The sequence below is a fragment of the Xiphophorus hellerii genome, chromosome 13 (assembly GCF_003331165.1).
Source record: "Xiphophorus hellerii strain 12219 chromosome 13, Xiphophorus_hellerii-4.1, whole genome shotgun sequence".
NCBI lineage: Eukaryota > Metazoa > Chordata > Actinopteri > Cyprinodontiformes > Poeciliidae > Xiphophorus > Xiphophorus hellerii.
Window position 1 is genome coordinate 27325525 of NC_045684.1, and position 27829 is coordinate 27353353.

The 27829-nt window shown below is 39.4% G+C and overlaps 2 protein-coding genes across 4 annotated transcripts in view; one reads left to right on the forward strand and one right to left on the reverse strand.

Moving 5' to 3' along the window:
• thrb (thyroid hormone receptor beta) overlaps nucleotides 1-27829 on the forward strand; it is a 102706-nt gene that overhangs the window by 51148 nt on the left and 23729 nt on the right. For 2 of the 3 annotated variants that reach the window (XM_032580913.1, XM_032580915.1), the window contains exon 2: nucleotides 18122-18188. The exons of the other annotated variant lie outside the window; for it this stretch is intronic. The gene's annotated coding sequence lies outside the window, so the exon portion shown is untranslated. The remainder of the gene's footprint in view (nucleotides 1-18121; nucleotides 18189-27829) is intronic. 3 annotated transcript variants of the gene reach the window in all.
• Nucleotides 11681-24338, reverse strand: LOC116731247 (uncharacterized). The gene is made up of 3 exons (XM_032580912.1): nucleotides 24332-24338; nucleotides 13174-14564; nucleotides 11681-12965 (listed from the first exon to the last, which is right to left on the reverse strand). The coding sequence occupies exons 2-3, from the start codon at nucleotides 14009-14011 to the stop codon at nucleotides 12538-12540; spliced, it is 1266 nt and encodes a 421-aa protein (XP_032436803.1). The 5' UTR covers nucleotides 14012-14564; nucleotides 24332-24338; the 3' UTR covers nucleotides 11681-12537.

The following is a 27829-nucleotide window of genomic DNA, read 5'->3' on the forward strand; positions in this document are numbered from 1 at the left end:
ACATAAGTATATACAAAATCACACAATGTGTACTATTTTGGCTAACAAAAGGAGTTTGAAATCAGATACCAGATGGAAATACAAATACTTATATACACATAGAACATTAGTTTTATAAGATGTTAAGTGTTTCCCACTCATGCTTTTTTTAAAAAGGTAAACATTATGTGCAAGACGAAGACTCTTGTTTTAATATAAAAGTAAATCTCAACACCAAAATATCACCATTAGGAAGTGTGCAAAAAGTGTGCACAGTTCCTAAAAGTGAGGAATAGTTTTCATGTTCATTTCTTCTGTCACCGACATCTCCACTGAAGTAAGAACTATGTTTTTTAAATGACTCTATTGGGCCACATTCAAAACCAGTGTCTGATTTTTATTGGTTAATTTTCAGTAAATATTTGTCTATTATTACTTTTATCAGTTTCAAGTAATTTCAGTGGTCATTGTAGGTTTGATAGACAGACAGACAAACTAACAGACAGGTTGAATTTTATGGGAATTAAAATAATCTTTGATAAACTTTTTTCTAAGAAACAAACTGGAGCTAATAGCTGTACCCCAAAGGGGGGGAGATTAGTAAGACACGTTGGATTCTGATTAATGTTAAGATGATTTTCACTGTGTGCATTGATCCTTATTAGAGTATATTTGGTTTTCAAACTATTAAATTTGGCAGTAATAGGAACAGAATAAGTTTTTGTAGAGGGGGTTTCAAGTTCATGGTTTTCAGCTTTTTGCAGATGGTTGTGGTCCCTAACGCCCCTAATACCGGCGTTCCACTCTATGTTTTCTAGCCTTCCTGCCAAAAGCTGCAAATAACTGTATATGTTAGAATGGCATACCAATGTGAGTGTGTGTATGTGAGTGAGAGTTAAGCTGCTGTAAATCAGGGTTGGACTATCATTTTAAAAGAAAAGCCGAATGATGAGATATTCTATATGTTTTATTAGCAGTAAGCGTGGCGTTACTAAAACAGCCGAGAATGTGGACCCTTACCCGAGAGATTGCTGAAGGACTGCCAGCATTTCCAGTTATAGCACGTTCCATGAGGATCCAGTTATCAGAAGGTTTTCTGTGCTTGTTCATCCTGATGTTGCCGCAAAGTTTCTGTGGTGGATCGGATTGTCCACATGCAGATGTATTAGCAGCAGTGTGAGCGCTTGGTATAGTTCTACTTTCTTAAGGGTATTTCTAACTATCACTGCAAATAAAGCTTCCCTCTGCCACATAGCGGTGATATCGGCATAAAGAGCAGAAGGATAGCATAAGATACAGTGAGCTACTGTTCTCCCACTGGTCATTTTGTCTTAGGTTTTATTGTTTTGGAGCTAACTCGTGAACGTGACATCACAGTATTTTTTGGACTGTTGTCCTTCAAAGCCTGCCTCCATGAGCTGATGGAAGTGGCTCTTTGCTCTTGGCCAGCACAGAGTTGATGCTAACACAACATCGATTTGTGTTTGCCTGCGTTGGTAAAAACACAGAAGAAGAACTGGACCTGAAGAAGCACCAGTACAGGAATGTGACCAGGTGGAAAGTCTGATAAAAAGGCTTTGCTCTGCTTGGTTTTGAAATCCTATCTGTCAGGGTGTCAAAGTACAATGGTGAGTTTTAATGTCATGTAGCAGATGATGTTGGAAGGTTTTGCCTCTTTCTTCACTATTTACTCCTTTCCCTTTTAGGGAATCCAAATAAATGATATTTTCATGTGAAAATCCACCTGCTTGGGATCTTTTATTCACTCTTCAGTTCCACTGTCTGATTGTTTCCAGTTATTCTTACAGCATAATTTAATTTGCATAGGTATTGAGAGAAATGGGATAAAGATAATAGTTTTAATTCGTCCATTTTCAATCTGAGACTTTGGTCTTGAACTGGTAAAGGGTGGAGTGCCTTCTTCAGGTCAGGGAAGAGATCCCAACTCCAGATCAGCAGAAGATTATGGCTGACAGATGGATTAATCAATCGATGGATGATCCATTATTTGTATCCATTGTCTTATGGGGCCCAAATCCTGGGCCCCATGAGGAGCAGTTGGCCCCCATAGTATAGCATTTCTTAGGAAAATGGTCTGTGCATTGTATCAAATACAGGGCCACACATACATCCACATCCACACACACTCATACCTAAGGGTGATTTAGAAAGGCCAATGAACCCAACAGTCCCATAAACTCCATGCAGAAGGACCTCAGACTACCAACTGCACAACAATAACACTTTTCTTTTTGTTAAATACAGTATTTCTAAAAACCATCAGTACTTTCTGTCAGTTTTGGAAATATATTTGCTATGTATCAACATAGGTCCCTCAGTTCTTGCATTGGTTTTCATCTGTTGCCATTGAAGGACAGTGTTCAGTTCACCAACTTTCTTTTTTATTACATTTCACTTGGACTTTATCCTTGGTACATATGCAGATGTCTGGTATCATTTCGGCTGAACTGAACTGGTATCATTTCGGTGAAATCGACGTCTGTGTCTAAATTTAGCAAACAAAAGAAATAAGCATTTTTTTTATCTTCAATTCCACCACTTAGCTGATATCTTCTCCCATTTAGATTTTGGTATTTTCCCTGCACAGTTTTCGGAAAAATGGCTGCAGGCCCAAAACTCATAGGAATGATGACTTGCTAACACTGACACAGCCTATGTTTTTCAGTCTATTTCTGTCCCCTGAGTTAAATGCTCAGGAGCTGTGCAGCTGTTTTTGCCCAATGTGAATTAAGCTGTGACCTCAGCTTGATACTTCACTTAAAGTTGCCTGCCTGAGATTTATTTATTTATTGCATGTTATGTGGATTAGAACCTCTGTAAGTATAATCCAGAATTGCACCAGTTCTCTGGACACTAATTGTAACTGATGTGTGTTTCAGAGCTACGCTGTAAATGAAAACATGGCATTTAATTGAAAAAAGGAAGTTGACTCAAGTCATTCTTCATCAAATTACTACTCAATTACTTGAAATTTGTTGTTGAAAAGTCTCTCCAACTTGAACTGGATTAATTCAGAAAATGTAAGTTTTTGATAGTTGTGCTTTATTTCTGTGCTGGAAATTACTTTGACTTAGTACCTCATGCATCCAAGTGCAAATGCTTTACTTTTTCTTTTCTGGAGCCAATAATTTATCTCATCTGACTTATGAAGAGACACTAGTCCCAGTGCTTCCATGAACAGGAGCGCATTCACATAGAAGAACATCAGAACAAGTCTCCATGTATCATTTTATCTTAAGCTATGCTATTAGCACTATGCTAACTTTAGACGCCAACAAAGGCAGGACTACCACTGTGTGTCGACCTATGACTATGGATATCACCACAGCCAACTAACGTAATGGTGTTTGGAGGATAGAGAGAGTGAGTAAGGACAAGGACCCATTCATGAAAATTGGTTTGAACTTGAAAAATGAGTAAGTTTAAGTTGTAGGTATTTAGCTATTCTAAGCTAGGTTAAATTTGTATCAAGCAGTCCACACAAATAAAAAAATAAGTTAAGACAAATAAGCTACATAAATCTTTTTTTTTGTTGTTAATTGTACTACTAAAGTTATTAATTCTGCTTACTTAAAATGAAATTAGTCTTTTTTACTCACTAATCTGAATCTTATTTTGCTTACATTTTTTGAGGCAATGAGTTTGCATAATTTTTTTAAGTAAGGTGAACTAATTAGATTTTACAGTGTAGAGGAGCCAATGGTGCTGGGTGGAGGTGAGCCTAGTGTAGAACAGCAAAGCTGGCCAACAGCCACATCTTTATGGTTCAGCAACATGGGGAATCCGCACATGTTTTACACTCGTCTGACATCACCACGTTTACAGGCTCCTATGTTTTAGTGTGTTCAGATGCTGGCGGTCCTGAAGAACAGCCCAGTGGGGGGCATTTTGGCTGTCTGCTCTGCCCCTCATTCAGATAATGTTCTATAGTTATGGGTTTCCCTAAAACTCTGGCAGAGTTCCATGCAACCAAGGGCTGCAGTGCCGTGCTATCCGGGTTTCTGCACACCGACCTGGATTCAGACGTGTTCAACCCTAACCCTACCCTATCTCTGATCAGTGGAGCCTGTTAGGATACATGATAAAGAATTCTGTGGTTAAAAATTTCATTGCATTTACTTGTTCTTCAATTGTTTGTTTCTGTTTACATATTTTTTCCACTGCCTTTTGATACTGCCTCACACTCTGCCTCACACTCTGCCTCACACTCTGCCTCACTTTCTGCCTCACATTCTGCCTCACATTCTGCCTCACATTCTGCCTTACACTCCAAACATTTCGTTCAATAGTCTTTTTTCTCCTGTGCCATGGTTCATGAGGCCTGACAAGCTTTTTATGTCTGATCACCAACGCCTGCTGTGCTATAAAAAAGTAATTGCGTCTTTACAGAATTGGCTTTTTTTTTTCTCACACTTAAATGTTACAGATTATCTAAAGGGAACTGTCCAAACCAAGCCTTTAAATAACCCCCTGATCCTAATAACTAGTTGTCCCACCCTGGGAGGATACAGCTGCCATTAAGTGTTTCAGAGGAGAGGTCAAAGTGCAAACGAAGAATCCATATTGTTAACATGAACTGTTTACACAGGCATAACAAATCATACAGAGCATCTCTAAAAGTTTTTTTGAAGAAAAAAAAAGGTGACTTATTATTTAGTATCACACATGATTCATCTCGCAGGTTCAGCTTTCAAGAGACATTATGAAACAGGAAGTTAAATTAGAAGGGGCAACAGGATTGGTCAATATTCAGCCGAGTTGCATTGATTGGTCAGAAAAGAAGGAAGTATAGAAAATGTTAAGGTGATTGCTCAGATTGGCAATAAAGTTGCACTGAAAACTGCAAGTCTGTGCAAAATTTGCAAATGTTAAGTGAATTTGCATCAATAGTTGCAATCACAGCTTCCTGGAGGGAATGTTTTATGTCACTGTGATGGAATTTTGACTCACTCTTCTTTGCAAAATTGTTTTAATTCAGACACATTGGGAAGTCTTTCTGCATAAAAGGTCACTTAATGTCATGCTACTCCATCTCTAGTGAAGTAGTTAGAGTTTTAATAGGCAGCAGAAGCCATTCAAAGGTCGACATGCTGCTTTGCTTTAGATCATTGTCCTGCTGCATAACCCAAGTGAAATAGAGCTGCAGGTCACCAAATGATAGCTGGACAATGTCCTTCCAACTTTTTTTTTTTTAGCTGCTGTAAATTCATCCTAAACTATAAAAAGTCATCTTTGACAGCCGCTTGTGTTAACAGGCAAAGAGTCCTGAGAGTGAAACTTACCTAGATGGGACTTTACAAAAGCAATACATTTTAGCAAAGGACGGCACATGAAGTAAAACAAACATATTTTCCAAACTTGCGCACTAAACTTGCAGTGTATCTATGGAAACACTGGATCTGGCTGCATTTCAGTAATCAGTTTAACAGTAAGTTTTACAATTTTTGCTAAACAAATCCCCAGTTTATTAAGTGCAGAATCAATATTTCCAGGGTGGTAGAAACAGTAGCTGTAATGTAGGTGTGATAACATGCTCTGCTGTACCACCAAAACTCAGCAAAGGCCAAACCAGATGAGGAAGCAGATGTTGAGGATTAGGAAGGCTCAGACTCAGATCCTTCAGATTCAAAATTATGCAAAATATTGTAATTAGCAACAAATTTATTTTTTCAGAGAAACAGCATCACTGGTCTGCCAGTATTTTCCCATTTTTCTGCTTTCTCCGTTCCTCACTGCTGTCCGTTGAAGTCCCTCCTGATGTCCTGAGTTGTCCTCTGCTACCCAGAATTCATTGGATGGATGGATGGATGCATACTTTCAGAGGAAGTGAGGATGATTCCTTCAGCTGCTGTTCTTAAAAGTTAAAAGAAGTGAAGGAGAGGGTTGGATGTTCTTGAAAATGCACTGTTGACCTCATCCTGATATCAGAGAAGCAGACAGATGCTGCAGCTGTCAGGTGTGTGTTCATACCAGTTGTCACTTCAGGAGTCATAGAAAGGTCATGAGCAAGGTCAGTTTGGCTTGGATCAGACTCCATAGTCTCCTAGGTGGAGGAGCTGGTTGTCCTGGACCTGGTGCTTTTTCCGACCTTTCACTTGTACCGATGGACATACACAGATTTTATGATGGAAACCTCACCAACCCACTCTTTTTATTATTTTTTTTACATGTTTGTGTATTAATCATTATTACTTTAGGCTGCATCGAATTTTTGATTTAGTAAGACAAGAATAATGTATTGGATGGATGGACGGACGGACGGACAATAGTTGTTGACCATCCACCCGTGTCGGTCCACACGTTTTGCACAGCTGACTGGTTGCCACGGAGACTACAGGATTTCTCAAACATGCACGAAGAACAAAGAACTCCATGTTTTTGATGAGAGAATAACATTATAACATGTGGTAAAACTCAGAAAAACTTCAGAAAAGTTGACTTGACTTAATTCTACCCCTTTAACTTTAGAGGGGCTGCCGGAAATAGCTACAGAGCTAAACTTAAACTGCCAGCCATCAGAAATAATCTAATTTTGGCTAGTTGGGATTTTTTTCACAGAGGTTTTATTTGCCTTTTGAAAGTCTTTTGTTACTGGCTGCAATCTTATGCCAGATTTAAAGTAATCAAATATCTTTGTTGGGGTTTTTATTTCTAAAGGGGAATGTAACAATCTAGAGAGCATAAAATCTGTTGACTGAACTTTCCAGATGGCTTTCATTTTACTAGTAGAGAGATGTTGTAACACTATCCAGAATAAGAACTGTGGTAAAAAGAAATGGTGGGATTGGAAGATAAGCACATCGTTCAGATCAGAAGGAAACATCAAGTGGGGCGTTCACAAACAGGGATTACAGGAACAAGGACGCTTTGCATCCATGAAGTTTTCCCACACACCAGTTGAAACACAGGGAAGTGGTGGGTAGGAGCTCTGCCCCAACCACACAAAGACATTTTCTAATCATTGCAGCTCAGCCAAGCTGCAGCTGTCTGCTTGTCTTCCTCACTTCGTCTTCAGACACAGACACAAAGTGTGAATGTCATTTTGAATTTATATTGGTCTATTCAGAGGTTTAGCTCACGCTTTGAGAGATGGGGAAGATGAGGAACCTGTGTTACTCTGTTAAATATAACTCAAATCACCATGGAAACTGAAAGTATCATGGGGTGTCTTGTTGCAGTTTTCTATCTTAGTTTCTGTCCTTGGAGTGAGGCATTCAAGGAAAGAGTAGTAGGTGAGCAAAAAGGCAAATTCCAGTTGTATCCATGTCTCAAATGTATGTAACATGTTTTTCAGGGAAAAGTTATTAAACTTTTTCTCTTTTTCAAATAGAAGTGGATTAATGTGCATAATACCATAAAACCTTACAGTAGGGCTGGGCGGTGTTTCGAGTATACTCCATGTATCGCAATATTTTCTATTTACGATAGTTAAAATGGCTGTATCGCAACCATCGAGTATAAATTGTCTTTCAAATAAACTTTAACCGTCAAATTCACTGCGAATATGGTTTATCCAACACCCTATGAATGCATCACTTCTGGCACCAGGCTCCGTACACCTCTTTCACGGAATTTCGAGCAGGGACTCCGCCGTCCCTCACAGATTTTTGTGCAATTCTATGGTACCTGTTAGTGTCTAGAATTTACAGGGTTTCCGTTACGCGCAGTGACCCTCAGTCACTCGCCGTTTTTCTTCCAGCACCAGGCTCCGTACACCTCTCACGGAATTTCGCTCTGGGACTCCGTCGTCCCTCACGGATTTTTGTGCAATTTCAACATAGAATCAACAATCAAAACATGACATTAAGTAAAGTTCCATCATTAAATTTGTAATTGATTACGTTTCAAATACAATCCTAAACAGGTGGTTTTTTAGTTGAGATTTAAACGAAGTCAGTGTTTCAGCTGTTTTACAGTTTTCTGGAAGTTTGTTCCAAATTTGTGGTGCATAGATGCTGAAAGCTGCTTCTCCTCGTTTGGTTCTGGTTCTGGGGATGCAGAGCAGTCCAGAACCAGAAGACCTGAGAGGTCTGGAAGGTTGATACAATAACAGATCTTTGATGTATTGTGGTGCTAAGCCATTCAGTGATTTGTAAACTAACAACAGTATTTTAAAGTCTATTCTTTGAGCTACAGGGAGCCAGTGGAGGGACTTTAAAACTGGTGTTATGTGCTCTATCTTTCTGATTTTAGTGAGAACGCGAGCAGCAGCGTTCTGGATCAGCTGCAGCTGTTTGAGTTGTTGGACAGACCTGTGAAGATGCTGTCGCAATAATCAATACGACTGAAGATGAACGCATGAATAAGTTTCTCTAGATCTGGCTGAGACATAAGTCCTTTAATCCTGGAAATGTTCTTCAGGTGATAGATGGCCGACTTTGTAACTGTCTTTATGTGGCTCTGGAGGTTCAGGTCAGAGTCCATCACTACTCCCAGGTTTCGGGCTGATCACTGGTTTTCAGTTGTAATAACTGAAGCTGTGCATTGACTCTAGATCGTTCCTCTTTAGGTCCAAAAATAATAACTTCAGTTTTGTTTCTGTTCAGCTGGAGAAAGTTTTGGCACATCCACACATTTATCTGTTCTAAGCATCTGTTCAGTGATTGGATGGGTTCTGAGTCACCTGGTGACATCGTAATGTAGTTATCTGCGTAGTTATGGTAGCTAATATTATTTTCTGTTATAACCTGAGCTAGTGGGAGCATATAAATATTGAATAAAAGGGGTCCTAGGATTGAACCTTGGGGTACCCCACATGTGACCCTTGACCTCTTTGATGAAAAGTTTTCAATTGAAACAAAGAAATCCCTGTTCTTTATGTAAGATTCAAACCAGTTAAGCACTGGACCGGAGAGTCCGACCCAACTCTCCAGTTGATTCAGTAATATGTCATGGTCAACAGTGTCGAAAGCTGCACTGAGGTCCAACAGAACCAGCACTGTGGTTCTCCCACAGTCCGTATTTATATGGATGTCATTGAACACTTTTACGAGGGCGGTCTCTGTGCTGTGGTGAGCACGAAAACCAGACTGGAAGGAGTCAAAGTGGTTGGTTATCGTTAGGAAGCTATTTAATTGTTTACACAGCTTTTTCAATAACTTTGCTGATGAATGGGAGGTTGGAGATCGGCCTGTAATTCTGCATTAGTGATTTGTCCAGATTGTTCTTTTTTCTTTTTCTTTTTTCATAGCCGCGCTGCCGCGGTAGAATTAGTCCGTTAAAGTGAAACCTGGAGACGTAGGTATGATTCATTTAGTGCTATGGAATGGGAAAAATAACTCAAAAGAACTCATTCTTTTTTTTCTCGCTCTCTGTCGGCTTTACGCTACGCGTAGACCCGTTGCCATAGCAACTTACAACAACGCAACTTTATGTATCAGGATTCAGAACCAAAAACACTCAAATATTTCCCCCACATAGAACACAACATTCAGTTCATTATAGCTTTATGCTTTTAGACTTGGATATGTATTTTGCTTTTATTAACAAGTGATCGCTATGGTAAATTAGCCGCCGCTGCTATTAGTCAAGCTAACACAGCGGTGACTGATTAGATCATTTAAACACCTGCTTTACTGATGATCTGTCAGTTTGTGTAGGTCGCCTTTTTTATTTTTAAGCTGAACCAAAACACACCTTATTCCACACCACATTTATATGTTAAGTTTGTCAAAGTCAAGCATAACTGACCTACTTCCCTCTCCCTCGCTATTTTATTTCTTAGTTAAAACTTATTTCTCACCTTGTTATCTAGTCATAGTGTAGACAGTTCATAGCAAAACACTGCATTCCGTTTTATATGAGCTTACATTTAAGTCTAGCAGGGAAATGGGGGCGGGAACTTGCATGGAGTCTAGTTTAAAATAACATTGGAGCTCATTTAAGAATATCGTGTATCGTGATATAGCAAAAATATATCAGGATATTAGATTTTCCTCATATCCCCCAGCCCTGCCTCACAGACAGAATAGAGAGGGAAAATCTTTGTATTAGAGCAACTACTGCATTTTATTGCAAGTGTTTCCCATCCATCCTGTCCCGCGACTCAATTAAAGCCAAACATGCATAAATATTCTCTCTTCTGATTTTAAAAGACTCCACTACCAGCTTCTGCTTCTTTTCACTTGTTTTTATCACTGTTCTTTTGACATACTGTACATTTTTTGTTAATAGGCATGAGTCTGTTACTGGTATCAACATTTATAAAGATTTTAAGAAGATTTTTTACAAAGAAAAAAATTCCTCCATCGAACCAGTCCTGTCATTTAAAGTCCTTCTAATGAGAAGCCAGGGTCCGTTTCAGTTTGAGTTGTTCTAGCCTGAGTAAGTCTGACTGGTTGTTAGCTTCTCCCACTCCAATCATTTACTTACATTTTCAACAAGCCTGTGATGTTCTGACTTCTCTCTACTGCTGGTGGTAACCCAGGGTAACTTGACAGAATCCAACTTTAGTAACTCCAAACTCACCCTTTAAAGCTGCAGGATGTAACTTATAAAAAACAGTTGTTTACATATTTGTTGAAACTATCACCATGTTGTGACAGATAATCTGTGAAAATGTGGAGCTCCTCTGCCTTTTTCTAGTGCTAACTAGAAACAACCAATCAGAGTCAATAGGAGGGACTTACTGCTGTAAGTCACCCTCAGTGTGGCGATGCTCATCTTTGCTCTCTGCTAAGCTGGATCTAGCACAGCCTGTTGTGAATGCTCAGGCGAGTTAGCATGGAGACTAATGATGGTGGATAAACGGTTTTCCTGTAACAGTAAATTGTTTCTACACCGTTAGTACAATGCGCAGCCAGTACATGAGAGTGATTGACAGCACTAAGCCCCTCCTCCTGGCTCTGATTGGTTGGTTTTGGTCAGTGCGTTTCTTCAGTAGGTCAGGGAGGAGTTGGAGGAGATTGATCTTGTCACAGATTATCTGTCTCATACTGTCACAACATGGTGACGTTTTTTGGGGGGGGGGGGTTACCCCTCCAGTGTCTCTAGTGTCCTTATACAAAAGTAGGCTGACAGGAAGGGGGAAGGAGAGGGGGAAGACATGGGGCAAATGTCGCCGGGTCCGGGAGTCGAACCCACGATGTCCGCGTCGAGGACTCAAGGTCTTCAAATATGGGTCGCGGTATCCCCTACGCCACCACGGCACGCCTGACAGTTTTAGACAAACATGTAGAAAACATGTATTTTTTATAAAAGTTACATGCTGTACCTTTAAGTCCATGTAATTAAATAATAATAATAAATAACTAATGTTTTAATGTTAAATAATTTTAGCAGTAATAAAAATAAGTACTGTTTTACATTTATCAAATGTTCTATATTTTATATTATGTGGTATTTGTATTTGATTGGACTTTTTTTTATTTTGAGGCATTAACATGCATTTTGCTCAGTGATTGTACAGGAAGAGGACATACAGAGAACCCTAGAAACAGTGTTGTGTTCAAGACCACCTAACCCGAGACCAAGACCAGAGTGTATCGAGACCGAGACAAGACCAAGACTTTTAGGGTCCGATACCAAGTCAAGACCAAGACCGAGGGAAGTCGAGACCGAGTCAAGACCAAGACCAGCGCCAGTATGTGACAATAAAATGTGAAACATGATCAAAATCACTAAAATTGATCTAAAAGACCCACATTCACGTAAAAACACCTAGATATTTTACACAGAGAACTGGAATAAACATAAACATCTTTATTTAGTACTTCTATGTTGTAATCACAGAATTTCAAACAATCAAAGTCGATCAAAATAGTATTTTCTCTGCCTTTCATGAACAGTACATACATTTATGTTGTTTTTAAATGTGCTATTTCAAAACCATGTGCAAATATGTAAAACTGAAAAAATGCCAATCATTTCTCTCGTTTCTCTCTCGTATACAGATTATAGCTACATTATATAACTTTTCTTAAATAAATCTATATCTATCACCAAGTTGTGACAATATGTTATGAGACAGATAATTTGTTGAAAAAAAGATTGATCTCCTTCACTTCCTCCCTGAGCGACTACTGCCATCTGCAGAAATACAAACCCCATTGAAATACGTGCACAAAAACATGACTGACTTTTATCAGTTCTAAGACCCTTTTGCTGGATCAGATGGTTTGTTTTTGACCAAGCAGTGTATTTCTCCAGTTAGCACTGGGAACATGGAGAAAAGGCAGAGGAGCTCAATATTTTCACAGCTTGTCGGTCTCATAACATACTGACACAACATAGTGACATAAATATATAAAAAAAACTATATAACTTTTACAAAGATATTTTTTTGTTTTAACAAAGTTACATACTGCATCTTTAACTCTGCTGTTGAATGGATGTAGCAACTTATACATAACATACATAATAAAGAAATCTGACATTTAGAGGCCCAACTGCATGCGTTTCAAAAATAAAATTATACAACTGGAAGCAGTTTCATAATACGCCAAAGCTTTAGAAAACGTCAATGGCAAAACTCGAGAACAAGGATAACCATGTAGTTGAACAGTGGTTGAAATAAAGTAGGTGATACATAAAATTAGTTTAAAGTAAGGTTTCATTGCACTTCAGAAAGATTAGAGACTGCAGCATTTTTGCACCTAAACGTGCACGATGGGGTCTCATTACAATGCCTCCTCGACTAAAAACCCTTTCCACTGGTGCAGAGGAGGCAGGGACGGATAGCACTTTCAAAGCCAAATTGTGCAGTTGAGGATATTTGGACTGGTTTTCTCCCCAGAAGGCAAGAGCATTGTCACTGTCACAGTCTCTTATATCATTAAAGTGTCTGTTTAATTGTGTTGCAATACTTGAATTCTGGACAGAGGAGCTGTGCTTCTTATGTGCCTTGTAGCGTGACAGAAGTCGAGGGCATTTGGCTGGTGGCGAATGACTGGTTGGATCCACATTCATGGCTTCTGAGCACTTGTCATCTGTACTCTCCATGTTCTCCACCCCAAAGATCAATGTGTCTGAAAAACACAAACACAATGACTGTGTTAGTTTTCAAGAACTTTGAGTGTACAAAATAATGTTTATGACAAAAGTAAACTGATGAAAAGAAGACTATAAATTCCACTTTATGATTTAAGGCTTTATGTGCTACGAATTTGAGACATTTTAAGATTTATAATTTTGCAAATAAGACTTTTTTTTCAGCAAAGAAAAATGCATACCAACCTGTCAGTGTCTTCTTAAGTTCATCTCTGAACTTCTTCACCGATGCTGCATTACCTCCGTTGGTAACATCTAAATCCACCCAGCTTAAGCCAAACTGTGGATCCAGCATGGCAGCAAAGAAGTACACATCATGGTTAAAAGGTTCCTCTCTTCCACTGTCTTTGGCCATGTTTGTTTTTGTAAAGATTCCAGAAAATCTTTTCACCAGAGACTGCTGGAGGGCTCTGACCAACGGCCGGCACTGCATTCGGGTCTCCTCCATCTTGAGGAGGTGTGTGTTCAAGTCCAGTACAGTTGGAACCACCATACTAATAGTCACTGATCTTTCCCCTTGGGTCAGCTCTGTTGCTTCAGCAAATGGAGAAAGAACTATACATAGCTCCTTTAGCTGGTTCCACTCCCGCGCACTGAACACGACATCCTCATAGTCTTTGTTGCACATTTCACTGAGTGATTTGTGTTCTAGAGTTGTAAGGGCCTGTACTTGTTTAAATGTACTGTTCCAACGAGTTGTATTTGCAGCTGGAACACTTTTATTGGTGCCAAATGCAGCCTCAAACTTATCTTTAAATTGTGAGCTGCTATGTAAAAGGGTTGCGAACTTTGACGTTTTTGCTATGGTGCGAGAAATGGTCTTGACCTCCTTCATACCATCATGCACAACTAACTGGAGAGAGTGTGCAAAGCAGGAAAGACGTTCACCAGATGACCATGGTAAGTCAATGTCTTCCTCTGAATTAATGTCCTCCCACAAGTGCTCGTCATCTAAATTATCCTCTTCACTCTCACTGTCATCAGATTGCTGCTGGGGCATGTGTACTTTGAAAGCACATTTCATATTGGGTGCATTGTCTGTTATGATATAGCTAATTTTGTCACGAATACCATATTCCTCAGTGATCTCCTCAAAGGCAGACGCAATGTGCTCTCCAGTATGCCTCCCTGTAAAACGCCTACAGTCCAGCAGGTAGGATTCAAGTGCATAGCAATCTTTAGATTTGTAGCACACATGGGCAGTCACCCCAAGAAAGGAGCGTAGCCTGCGATCAGACCAAAGGTCAGTTGTTAATGACACAGACGACTGGGTCTTCAGTTTCTCCAAGACAGTTTCCTTGACTTTTCTGACCAATTCTGGAATTCGTCTCTCAGAAACTGTTTTTCTAGAGATTGGTGTGTATTTACTGTCCAGGACTTCAAGAAAGTGTTTAAAGTGTCCATTTTCCACGAGGGAGAGGGGCAGACAACATCCAATGATCAAATCTTGAACAATGGCTTCACTGATGGCTTGCTGCCTTGGCGATTGTGGGCTGTAGAGCTGCACTTTCTGTGTAAATAACGATATTGTTGGCTGTGTGACATCACTCTGTTGCCCTGCCTTGTATTCCAGGAACCTAATAAATAGGACATAGAAATCAGTTTATCTGATCATATGAACATCAATTACATAAGAAAACAACCTTAAAAATAAGTAGGAACTTTACAAATACATGTCAAATATGTGTAATGTAATGTTACTAGAAACGCATGTAGATAAACAAAATGCAAATCAATGGTATTTTGGCCATCACATTTTTGAAATGGATAAACAAGTAAGTTAAATGACTGATATGGTATGAACCATAGAGAGTGAACTGGTAAAAAGTTACTTATTGACCTGAAATTGTAAATGGCAACATAACAATGTGGTTTCTAAAAGTAATTTGCCTATATCCATACAAAGCAACTAATTTATTAATTTTTCATAAGGTGAGGCATATTAGTCTCTTCACTCTCTGCTTATATCTATAGACTAGTTCCCACAGCCAAACAACAGAGCATCACCTCCACGTCTTATCTTCAATGTCAGGAGCTATATCCAGCTCCTAAGGTCAATGTAACTTACATTGACCTTAGTTCATAATTATGAGACAGTGAATGAATTCATTCACTGTCTCATAATTGTTTTTCATGAGAAAGAAAAAATCTAACTTAGGAACAGGATGTTATTATATGTCCAGTCGACTCAGTCTCTCAAGGTTAACTGCATTTGCTTACTTCCCTTAATAATGTTAATTGTAGGACCAATGCAAGAAAATACAACTTATTTAAGGTTAAGCATATCAGGTTTGGCACATTAATAAATTATATATGATGGCTTTGGAGACATTGGGGTTACCCACCAGCACAAGCCAGCACATGCTGACAGAACCATTACGTTCTGTCATGGTTACGTTACAGAACGTAACCATTACGAACCATTACGTTCTGTCATGGTTACTTATTGACAGAACCATTACAAACTGTCATGGTTACGTTACAGAACGTAACCATTACGAACCATTACGTTCTGTCATGGTTACTTATTGACAGAACCATTACGAACCATTACGTTCTGCCATGGTTACGTTACAGAACGTAACCATTACGAACCATTACGTTCTGTCATGGTTACTTATTGACAGAACCATTACGAACCATTATGTTCTGTCATGGTTACTTATTGACAGAACCATTACGAACCATTACGTTCTGTCATGGTGACTTATTGACAGAACCATTACAAACCATTGTTCTGTCATGGTTACGTACGTCACCTTATTATGGTTATTAATAAACATAGGTAGAGACTTCCACATCAGTCTTCTCCTTCATGAGAAGTATTGAACAAGAACCAAAATATATTACGATTATCTATTCAGACTTTTATTTTTGCTCTGCTTCCACCTATGTGCTGCAATCCACTCATGAAGCCGACAGAAATACGGAGACATGTTCAGGAAAGCTGTAATTGAAACAGCGTTGTCCATGCACAACACGAATCAACACTTCTTTAAATTAAATCAGTAATGTCCGACATGTTTTCACAAACACTACTAGGTGACAACTTGTGCATCAAGCTAGGTGGCAAATAGCGGATAAGAAAGGAGAACATTCACCCTAAAAGATAAAGCATACATATATAACTTTAGCTAACTTAATATGTGTAGCTAATATTGAAATAAGAACTGTGTGATGGCCGGGTAGAATAATTTTGATACCGAGGAAATTGCTTACGTTAACTTGCTAGCTTTCCTAATATCACTTTTACACACAGCTTACCTTTCTTTGTGCTTTCTTTCAAGGTGTCGATAAAAGTTGGACGTAGTCCCCACCGTCTCTGATAGTGAAGCACTGCAGAACTTACATTGCGCTGTATGCTTTTTTCTCAATGTTGCTTTACAAATGTATTGTTTGTGATTTAAATAGCCAAATTTTATAACCGATGATTTGGCCGACATCTTATCCCCTTCTCAGACAACCACTTGTAACTTTCAATCGAAGTGCTGCAGTCCGCGCTCAAGGTGAAAGGGGGTGGGGCGACAGCAGTTAAAAAAACAACATGCATTTACCAATGAGACGGGTTATTGCTTGGATTTGAATCAGGAGTGCATCCAATAAAAAGAAGGATCTTAAAGAAATTGATACTGATGATTTAGCGTTATTTTCACAGTTGTGGTCTTGACCGGTCTTGAAATAAAATACCGAGTCCTCAATGTCCGAGACCGAGACAAGACCGAGACCAAATGTGGTCGAGTCCGAGACAAGACCGAGACTATCAAAAAATGGTCTTAAGACCGGTCTCGAGACCAAGACCGTTTTCGAGTACTACAACACTGCCTAGAAACATGCTGCCTCAAGGCAGGGTGCCCTACTACTGCCACACTGTTCAGATTATTGTTTCTTTTGAATCTCAGCTACGAACTCGTTCCTACTTGCGAAAGCTGTTTCTAGCTTGATGTTGACATGTTTCTAGATAACTGGTCTAAAAGAGACAAGAAATTCCTTGTGGTCTTACCACAGTGTTTGCAGTATTTTCACTACCACCAGATGATGAGCATCTGATCTGAAGTTAACATTAAGGCCTATTTTTGTCAGAACTGGTGTCTGATGGCATCCTGTCGTGCAGTACTGAACTGTCCTCACAGTCTTATAGCTTCACACTGACATACTGCAGAACCACTGACAATAACATTTAAGCACCAGTTTAGGCAGGAATAGTATGATTATTCACAGTAGCTGTAATTCCATTACAAATGCACGCACATTTTTATAATATTCTACTAATGTTGAAGAAACACAATTTTGCAATTGTGGTGTTTCCATTAAATAAGAGATCAATTTAAAATTACATGCGATGGACGTAAACAGTTACATCAGATATATTCATAATTCATCATGGCGCTATTGTTCATCATCTATCAACCAATCAGAGGAGACGTCGACGTCTTATATGGGCGTTGGAGCAACAATCCTCTTATAGTTGGGACTCACTATGTTTTGGGGAAATTGCAGTTGATTTTATAGGATGCAACACTTTCAAATCACACACAACTTTTTATGAACTGTGATGCTGAGAGAGTTCTGTTGAAGATTGTCCAAAACAAATCAAAACAAGCCATCATCCTAATACTTCCTGTCGCCGTTTCCATCAGTCATAAAGTTCGGCTGTTGATCATGTGACTCGTGTGATGTGAAAAAAGTGTTTCTATTGCAGTTTTGTGAAATACATTTATTTTGATACTGCTAACAAACCACCTCATCCTAGTGCAAAATCTACAAATCACATGTGAATAAGCTTTGTTGAGCTTATTCACATGTTTTTTGAAGTTGTCATGTTTCCATTAAACAAATGTATTTTGTAATTTCAATTTGCACAGTTTTAAATTTAATGGAAACATAGCTACAGTGAGAGGGGGTGCGTGGGCGTGTGTGTGGGGGTGTGCATGTGCATGTTAGGGTGTGTTGGGGAGTTTAGTCTCATATCCTGTCAGAGAGATTTAGCTCCAGAACCCTCACAGAGCAATGCTAACAGCTTTGTTCAGTCTTTTATCTTGCTGCAGGACTTGTTGGTTTGCAGTGCTGGACTACAAATGTGATCCTGTTCATACAATGGCCTAACCGGGTTTTGTTTATGTGTGTGTTTTCATAGGTGTACCTCTCGGGGAGCTCAGCTGCTCCTCAGCTCAGCTCACACTCAGCCTTCAGCCCTTCCTCTGGTAAGATCTACGTTTATGTCAGTTCCACACAGCCAGAGCCCTGCACTCTGCAGAATGCCTTTACACAGTGTCTGTTTAAACTAGACCTCCCTGCTGTGACCACTTAAACACTCAATCACATGTCCTTGTGTATTCTGGAATTACAACAATGAAAAGTGCAGCTAAGCTAATATTTTATCAAGCAATCTTACTTGATAACATATATGCAACAGGAAAAAAATTCAAAACTATAACATAATTGTTTTGGGCTCTGTGTAGCTTCTTTAAAAATAAAGTAGCAGAAGTATTTTTTCATTTAAAATATTTTAAGTTGATCAGTTCCCATGCACTTAATTAGCAATGGATGACTTCCTGGTTTCCTGGGGTTTCCATATGTTGTGACACACAGACGGTTTTTTAACCACTGCCCACTAGACTGGACTAGCACTAACATTAGCCTTGCTACTGCTAAAACTGAGCAGAATAAAAAGGAAGGTTAAAAATATCCAAATGTCAGCATCAGAGATCTACAGCAAAGAGCCACATCTTAAGGGCCCACCACAGTTGGACTGAAGTCAAACTGTCGACGCGCGGTCATGTGGTTTTCGGATATTCGTTTTCGCACAGCAGTAAGGTCATGGTGTGATTTACTGCAGCATAGTAAGCACATGGTGCGTTTTCAGTCTGCCACCAGTTGACTTCCACACAACTTTTGCTTATTGGATATTTTCTTCTTTCTAAACCTTAAATGCACATCAGAATATTTGCCTAAGCCTTAATAGCTGTCTGTAATCAGCAGGAAAATGACCAGAGGAGCTTTTAGTGAACTGCTCACATGTTCCCAAATGGAACAGTAGTTCAGCTTTGTTCTCTGAACTCCAATTTGACTGTCACATGATTACCCTTGAAGCCAAATGTTGCTAGGCAGTTACCGCTGACACGGACACATCACTTGACAGAACCCCACTTTGCTTCTTTACTACTACCACACAATACATAAACTCATGCAAACAGAGCAAACTGTGTCATCAGTATCATTTGTGATTGTGTACTGATTGTTTAAAAATGCAACCATCTTCACATGAAGCCAACGCCTGGGATCAGATCAGAACTTCTTTAGTTGATGAACCTTCTGCATAAATTTGCTTTAAGGGCTTCAAAGCTGCATTTCCATCGTATATTTATTTATTGTATATTTATTTATTCCGAACATGATAGTAGTAGAAAATAATATACATGAAGGAATACAATAGACACATTTTTGTACTACAATAATCTTAACATGCTCGAAAAGGAGTAGGAAGAAGTAAGAAACTTATGAAGTCCTACCCCATAAACTCATACTATGGTTTCAGATGGACCGTCATTATGAAGTCAAAAAAATATTGATAGTTAAATAAATTTGCTTAATGGATACACCCCAGTTTCAAAAAACTCATTTATTGGTAAGTTTTGGCGCTAGGATGAGGTGATTTTCTAGCCATATCAGAATTGGTTTATTTTGTAAAACTGCAATGGAAACACTTTTTTCACATCGCGAGTCACAAGATTACCAGCCGGATGTTACAACTGGCGGAAAAGACAGGAAGTAGGAGGAGGGTGATGGGCCGGCATGATTTTTAATGACTCATTGCATGAACAAACTTAAAACTTATAATTGTGTTTCTTATTTACTGGAAACACTGCAATATTGAAATTGTGTTTTTTCCACATTAGCATAATATTAAAGTTTTCCGCACATTTGTTATGGAATCGCTGCCTATGTCACCACAAATGCAGAAACCAGTTGACAAGTTGTGTTGTCCAACATGTGCGTTGGCTCTATGAAAGAGCCCTTAAGCAAAAACAGCAACTCATGGATCAACAGTCTCTTTGTCATACATTATGCAGCTCATGTAAGCAGGCTGCAGCACTGCATGAATTATTGGTTATAATAATTGGGAGTGCTCAGCTCCAAGTCTCCAGGTCATGCTCATGACTGTGCACAGTGGAACAGGAACACCTAAACATGCCGTGTATCTGACATCCCCTCAGAGATTTGCATGTTTTTCCATCATCCACAGAACTTGATGTAATATGATAAGTGCAGCGGGTACAGAGTGACTCCGTTAATTCTTCCATCAGCCTGAATTCTTTAATGAAAACACCATCTGCTGTTCTTATTCTGTGGTACCAGTTGCCATGATGATAGACCTGTGTCATGTTTCACCTGCTCTGATGTAGCCTCAGAAATAAAGTATCAGAGCACCAGGTGTAGCGGTCAGAGATGTAGACTGAGTCCCAAATATGATGAACGCTGTTCAAAGTTGAGTCCTGTGCCTACAGTCTGTTCTATGTGAAGTTATGATGCGTTTTACTGACATTTTCACTTCGATGTTCTCCTGATACCGCTCAAGAATCGCACTGCATCTTTTTTCACTCTGACAGTATTCGTTTTTCATATCAATAATCAACTTCAGTCAAACAATTAGCAGAAGAGTTTATCCAAACATAGATGTGAGACGCAACACTTTTGTTGTCCAAGTTGTTTTTGGAGTGTGATTGATCTCGCACTTAAAATCCTAGAGTGGGATGGAATGCCAGCCCCATCCTAGCAATAGCAACAACATAATCTCTTGAAGGAATTAAAGATAGTATTTGGAGTAAATCATGTGGTAGAAATATTCCATTATTATTATTAGTAGTGGTAGTACTAACAAGGGGTGGGAATCTTTCACTATCTTATGTTTCGGTTACAACTTTTGAGGCCATGTCTCCAAATCGATTTTTGATTCAAAACGATCTGCAGTTCAATCTGCTGTTGTGCAAAGGATCCACATGATCTACTCCAGTCTTCTTCACAAGGCACAATGACAAATTGAGATATTGAGGTGTCTTTTTTGCATTTATTAAGTTTTAAATATTCATCCATGCTTCGATGGAATTGGTGTAAGTTGCAGTACTTTAGTGCCATATTGGGGTTTTGGTTAACAACTGGAGTGCTTTCTTTCTTGGTAAAGCTGTAGCTCAGCTGTCGGTGAAGAACTAAGGAACTCCTGTTCTTCGACCGGTTAACATGTTGGTCACGGGACGTTCATATTCACAGACCACCTGGGGGTCACCCATTCTGGTTCAATATAAGCCATGCCCCTATATCATATAGGCACATCTTTCTTCTTGCCAGAATTCCCACTCCCTCCCTGCATTTTCCATTTTGCTCCTGTGAAACCGTCAAAGAGAGAGCGCCACTTATTGAGGTATGCATCCTAAATGAGGATTGTCTCTCCTGCCTTACATGCACAGTGAATTTGGTTCTTTTTCAGACAGTGTGAACACTCCATGATGTAAAATTGCACATATTTGAAGCGACATTTACAATACTGTCGTCTGTGATATATATCGCCCGCCTCTATGAGGAAAAGGCAACATCATCTTTACCGGGTCAGTTTCCTGTTTCCTGGTTTACGTCAGCTGAGCTCACACACAAACAGCTTTCTCCATTATCTGTTTTAGTCTTCTGGTCCAGAACTGAGCAAGAGTTCTGAAACTGAAGAAGCTGCTGAGGTCATCAGCCAGTTGGGGGGTGAGGGACTGGGCTCTTCCAAGCTGTTGTTGGGTCATCTGCTGAGAAGCTGCTCAAAAGCTCCTCACCGTAGCTTCTCTTACCTCCACTCAGTGTTTTTTAGTTTTATTTTGAAAAGATCAGCCATTGTATTTGTTATATTCATAAAAGAATATTAAACTACAATTGTCTCCAACCAAGTCAGGTTATATGGGTTTGGTCAGGATGTGCCCATGAAGTCGGGTGTCTATGCCAAACTAGTTTGTTCTGTGTGCTGCAGAGCTACACGGTACGTACTGTTCTCATTCTTCTCGTCAGACAGGATGTGGGAACAGTTGTGGTTGGGAAATGATGTCCCCGTGTAGAGAAGGAAGTGCTCACTCACAGTCTGCTGCTCTGTCTTCAGCCAGCAGCATTAAAGGTGCCCACAATTCAGTGCAACCGCTGTTGGGAATCCCAGAGACCCAGAGAACATTTCAAAGCTCTAAAAGCTCAGACAGAAACAGGAGCAGTTCATGCCTGCTGATCAAGGGTTTCTGCTTCCACCCAGACTTGATGGTTGCAGATAAAAACTGTGGGATCTGAAATCTGATGACTTTGGTGACCTCTTGAGTCGACTGTGTGGTAGTGTTTCATCATATCAGCAGCGAAGAGCAGGTGTTGCTCAGCATCTCTCTAAATGTGTGGATTCCACAGTCCAGGATTGTGTGGTTTTTCCTGCTCTGTGCTGAATTTGGTGATGTAATCCGATACTCATTTTTTGATATCAGACCGATTTCCAATATCAATATCAGATCATACATCATAGGTCATTTGTAAAGATAGAAGACCCATTCACAGCTTGGTGGATGCATTATATCAGGTTTCCACTGTGAGATCCACATGTCTTCAGTCTCTGTATGGATGTTACAGCCTGTATTCATGCTTTTTCATGTTGATTTCTCTCTGATACTGTGGGCTCCTGTCTTTCTGCGTCCTGTATCTGATGTATGGATGCAGCAGCTTCCGGGCCTTCCCCAGCTGTTGTCTGGATGTTAAATGCTCTCTGGGGTAAATCCAGTAAACTCCAGCACTCTTTCCCATCAAACTTTTCCCGCCAGCTGTTTTTCTTTTGCAGAAAACCTCTGAAAGCATTTTTTCTTTTTTTTCCATTTTTGAGAGTAAATTTTTAAGCAGGAATTAGGTTTAGCAGCAGAAATAAACCTTAGAAATCACTTTAATAATTACCCATTTGTGCAGACGTTTCACCACCTTTGTACCTAACAAAGCGTTAGGTACAACTAACTCTTTGTTCTTTTACTCTTCTGAAGTATAAAAACATGTTTCACCAGATTATCATAGCCCGTATAAAATGTCAGCATTTCCAGCAGACAGTAGACATCTGGTAGATCATAGGATGACCTTTAGAGATCACTTCAACAAGTAGCTTTGTCCTTTAGGACCATCCAGGAACATATGGAGTGTGACGATCAGTCATGTTTAACCTGCCTCAGTGAAGTCAGAACATCTGCATGCATACAGAGTAGCTTTTTCAGTGCCAACAATTACTCAGTTTCAGTGAAACCAATGCTTCTCTGCTTCTCGCACAGTATAGTGGCTTTCAGCCGCCACTTTAAATGTAAATCCTACAGTGACTATAAAAAGTATTCAACCTTTTTATTGCTTTTACAAATAATCATAATCAATAAAATTTGGCAAATTGCAAAAAAACCCGAAAAACTTTGATACCAAAGAGAAAACTGATTTCTATAAAACTATGGCAATTAATGGAACTGGATGCTGCACTTTTCCTCCATTCTTCTTGCTAAACTCTTCCAGGTCTGTCAGGTCAGCTGTGAGCAGGTCTGGTCTTTGACTGGGCCACTCCAGAATCTCCCCTTTGTTGTCTTCAGACCATCTTTGTGTATCTTTAGCTGGAAGCTTTGGGTCGTGATCTTGCTGGATGATAAATGTTCTCTGAAGCTGAATGTCTCTGGCAGACAGAAACTAAGGCTGTGTTCACCCTACAGCCTGAAGTGACCCAATTCTGATTTTTTGGCCTTAATGCGACCTTTATCTGATGTTTTCATGACATTAATATATAATGTTATTCCCTCATCAAAAACATACCTGGAGTGTTGCATGTTTCAAAAATCCTTTAATCTCCCATGGCCACCATTCAAATATGCAAAAGGCCTGGAGTGCTGCCTCTTCATAAGCTGCAGTTTCCAAGCTTCTGCCTTAGAAAGCAGACCTCCCACGCCACTCCCCCACTTCACTCCTTCAAACTAGCCAGCAGCAATTAGCAAACACCTGATGGAACTGCACATTTCTGAGCTCATTATAGGAGCTGCTTCTCAGTACAACGCTGGTAAACACATTGTTAAAGAGTTAATAGAGGAGCCATGTTATGATGACTTCCTGAAGGCAGAGTTTCAGAAAGAGCAGGAATTTTTAAAGAGACAGAGGCCCAAATTCAAAGCTTTTAATAAGGAAGTAAAATTTCTTTTGAGTCATATTTGATATCATAACTATTCCAGAGTTACTGACATTGTTACTTGATTGTGCTATAAAATGGCACTATGTGCCTGTAAAACACATAATTCTGCACCTTTAGCAAACCATACAATAAGGTGTACTCAACCCTTCAGACTTAAGAGTATTAAATTTGTAACTTTCACTTTTCAAAAAGCCTTCTGATTTGAAGGTGAACAGTCATGTAGTGATGCCTTCAAGTCCCGTATCAAACTCAACAACTGTGACACGTCTGCTGCTGGATCTCAGTGAGAGGAACCCAGCCTTGGCTTCCGTCATGTGGACTCTTGTTTTGGCTTTGGCTAGACGAAAGGGTGTGTGTGTGGGGGTGGGTGTGTGTGTGTGGGTGTGTGGGGGTGTGTGCGTGTGTGTGTGTGTGTCCCAGAAAGAGCTGGTGTGTACCTGACGGTACAGCCAGTCAAGGACATTCAGCTTCCTGGTTTCACATTTTACCCAGGTTCAGTTACAGACAGATGCACACAGTGACTGTGGAGAGGCATGCTGCAGTCCGGCACACTGAGACGCTGATGAAGCTCGGTTTCCCACTGCTGCTCATTTATCAGATGCATTATGGGGAACATAGACAGCAAAAATATTGCACACTTGGCGACTAGCTTGAAAGGATGAGATTGAACATGACTAAAGTTACTAAAGTAATTACTTTAGTTCTGTTATTTAGGGCTTTATTGAGTAATTTGTAGGGGGACCTGCTCATCATTCTGCTGTGTTGATAACCATATTGGTTATCCATACTGGAAACAAAATTTCCCAATTTATTGTTGTGTTGGTCGTTCCCACAGAGCATGCTGGATAGTAAAGTTAACCCTGCAGAGGGATGATAGGTATGAGCATTTCAATTATTGCAGCAGCAACTGTAAAGTAGTATTTGGCAAGTAAGATGTTAAAACAAGATATACTAAACTGAATATGAGAAACTACATTCAGTTTATTCTTTTGCTTGAGTGCAGTGGTGCCCAAAGTCAGTCCTGGACTGCCGGCGTCCTGCATGTTTTAGTTCTCTCCCTGGTTTAACACACCTGCATCAAATGATGGCTCATTAGAAGGCCTAAGAAGAACATTGACATGCTGAAAAGGTTGTTACTACTACCAGGGAGAGAAGTAAAACATGCAGGATGCTTTCCCTCGAGGACTGACTTTGGGCACCACTGCTTTAGTGTGTCAATAATTTAAGAAAGAAGCCTTTTTCCATGTCACAGGTTCTTTGGGTGAGCCAACCACAACAATAAACGAGTAAATGAGGATTGTTTCCAGTCAATGGGGATTCAACACCGCATGTTTTATGACCCAACGACCAGCATGTCCACCTCTAAATGGCCCAAAGAAGGCCAAAATAACAATGACCTTGAATAGATCATTCATACAGGAAAAGTTTAATATGGATGAAATGAGAAAATTGTGTAAAGCAGAGAGGACCAACATCCCTCCAGTCATTACTAGTTGCTTTATGAACAGAGTCCAGCTCCTGCTACTGATCACTGGCTCTGGTTTTGGCTTTAACTAGATGAAAGACAGGGGGAGTACTTATTAATTTTCAACTCTATATTGGGGAACTGTATTAAACAATAAATCAATTAAACACATGACAAATTATAACAAGCTCTATAAGTTCCATTTGCCTGATGGTCTTTCTACCAAAGAATGAACGACAAAAGGCTTCAGTCTGATTTCTTGGTCTCATCCAGGCTCATTTTGAACTCCAGTTTTGTTTACAGCAATCCCAGTATCCATTTTATATGCTGATTTTTGTTTTGGATATTTAAATGTTAAATGTTTGCTAAAAATGAACATTTATTGATCTTTGAGAGTATGTACTTGGATTATTATGCCATCACCATGATGTTACTTGAAAATCGTATCAAAACAACAATATTGTTCATTGCAATAACTACAGTACTGGGACAATTTATCACCTAACAAAACTTATTGTGACAGTCCTTCCTTCAGCTAATGTTCTTTGGTTTCTGAGTCTATTTGAAACAGTAAAATAAAACCCGACAGCTGCCTGTTACATGATCAAGCAGTAGAAATGATTCCATCCTTTCCAGTTATTTAGAATAAACGAAGATGGCTTCTGGCTTTTCAAGTTAAAAACTGGAGCTTCAAGCAACAAACCTATTTCTCAAACCAAGCAATTAAACATGAGTCACAACATCATATGGTAACAATGAACCAAAGAAAGAAGCTACAGGAAAACGCAAAACTAGCCACCATGAACTGATAGGATACTCATAGCTCATTGGAGGGTACATACACCCCTCGGATGGATGGATGGATGGATGGATGGATGGATGGATGGATGGATGGATAGATGGATGGATGGATGGATGGATGGATGTATTAGCTTATGATGCATTTCTATCAGTTGTATATAGTTTACTAAAACAATAAATCAGATGAAATCTTTCATGTCCATCATATTCTCTAAATCATTCACCTCTTTGCTTCTCTGTGTTGAGAGGTTCAGAACCCTTTCATTCTGCAGGATGTCTGGATTGTGCTAAATGTGTTTGTTTGCATGGGAGAATTTGAAACTGGGTTATTTTAAGATATTCCCTTCAGACTGTTGGGGATAGACTGGATATCTATGCTTTTAAAACACCTCTGCTGCTTAATATAACAGAGGATGAAGCAATATCTGATACAGATTTATCTGCGTAGTGTTTGGTTATTGTCTTTCCAGAGGGTGATAGATTTTTACAAATCTGATGTATTGTTCCATATCCACTGTTAATACATATTCTAATATTTATAAAGGTTGGGTTGTTTCATGCTTTCCATTTATCCTTTTCTAAGTTTTTGACACTTCTATATGGATGCTTGGTTGCTATGCCAAAATCTAAATCAAGCTGGGCAGTTTAAATAGAACCATAAAAAAGATTTAAGAGATAATCTTAGGGAGGACCATCATTTTGATTGCAGACACTTTTTCCATCGGTGAGAGAGGGAGAGTTCTTATGGTTGTAATGGGATTTCATTTAATTGTGTTTAGCCTGTTAGAAATATTGATGCCCATGAACTTGATGTTCCCAAATCTGTAATGGGATAGTTGGACGGAATATTACAGAAGATATGAAGAACTGTTCATATGTGCCAACTGCTAGTGGGACGAAGGGGATTTGCACTTTGAGCACAAGCAATATACAGTATAATCAATATTTAAAAATTTTCTGGGATATATTAGTTTTTTTCAAATCCAAGAAGTTTTTACTTTGACGAATTGCAGTCACTAGATACTGAGTTAAAAGTGTCTGGTCAGTAGAGTCTGGGTTATCAGTGGCTGCAGGCTTCTGTGATTTTTCCATAATAACTCTTCGTCAACTTGGCTCTGAGCGCTGTCCGAAGTTTCCCTGTACAATGTGGTTGTGGCTGAAAAACAAAACACATCTGGCTTAGCTGTGGGCGATACGGACTTAAAATCTTATCACGATATCTCCTGGTGCTACTGTAATAACTAAGAAAAGATAATAAAAACTATTTATTACTTATTTTTGAGGTAACTGTATGGCTGTGAATTCTGACACAGCATTCATGGCGCCACAAACACAAACGCTGCCCTTGAAAAACATTTCCTTTTGAAACAGGCATC

Bases quoted from the DNA above. Each gene is read 5' to 3' on its own strand.
- LOC116731247 (XM_032580912.1), bottom strand. From the start codon at position 14,011: ATGAAATGTGCTTTCAAAGTACACATGCCCCAGCAGCAATCTGATGAC. The intron at 12,966-13,173 runs GTTGGTATGCAT...TGTGTTTTTCAG, and splicing joins ACTTAAGAAGACACTGACAG to ACACATTGATCTTTGGGGTG.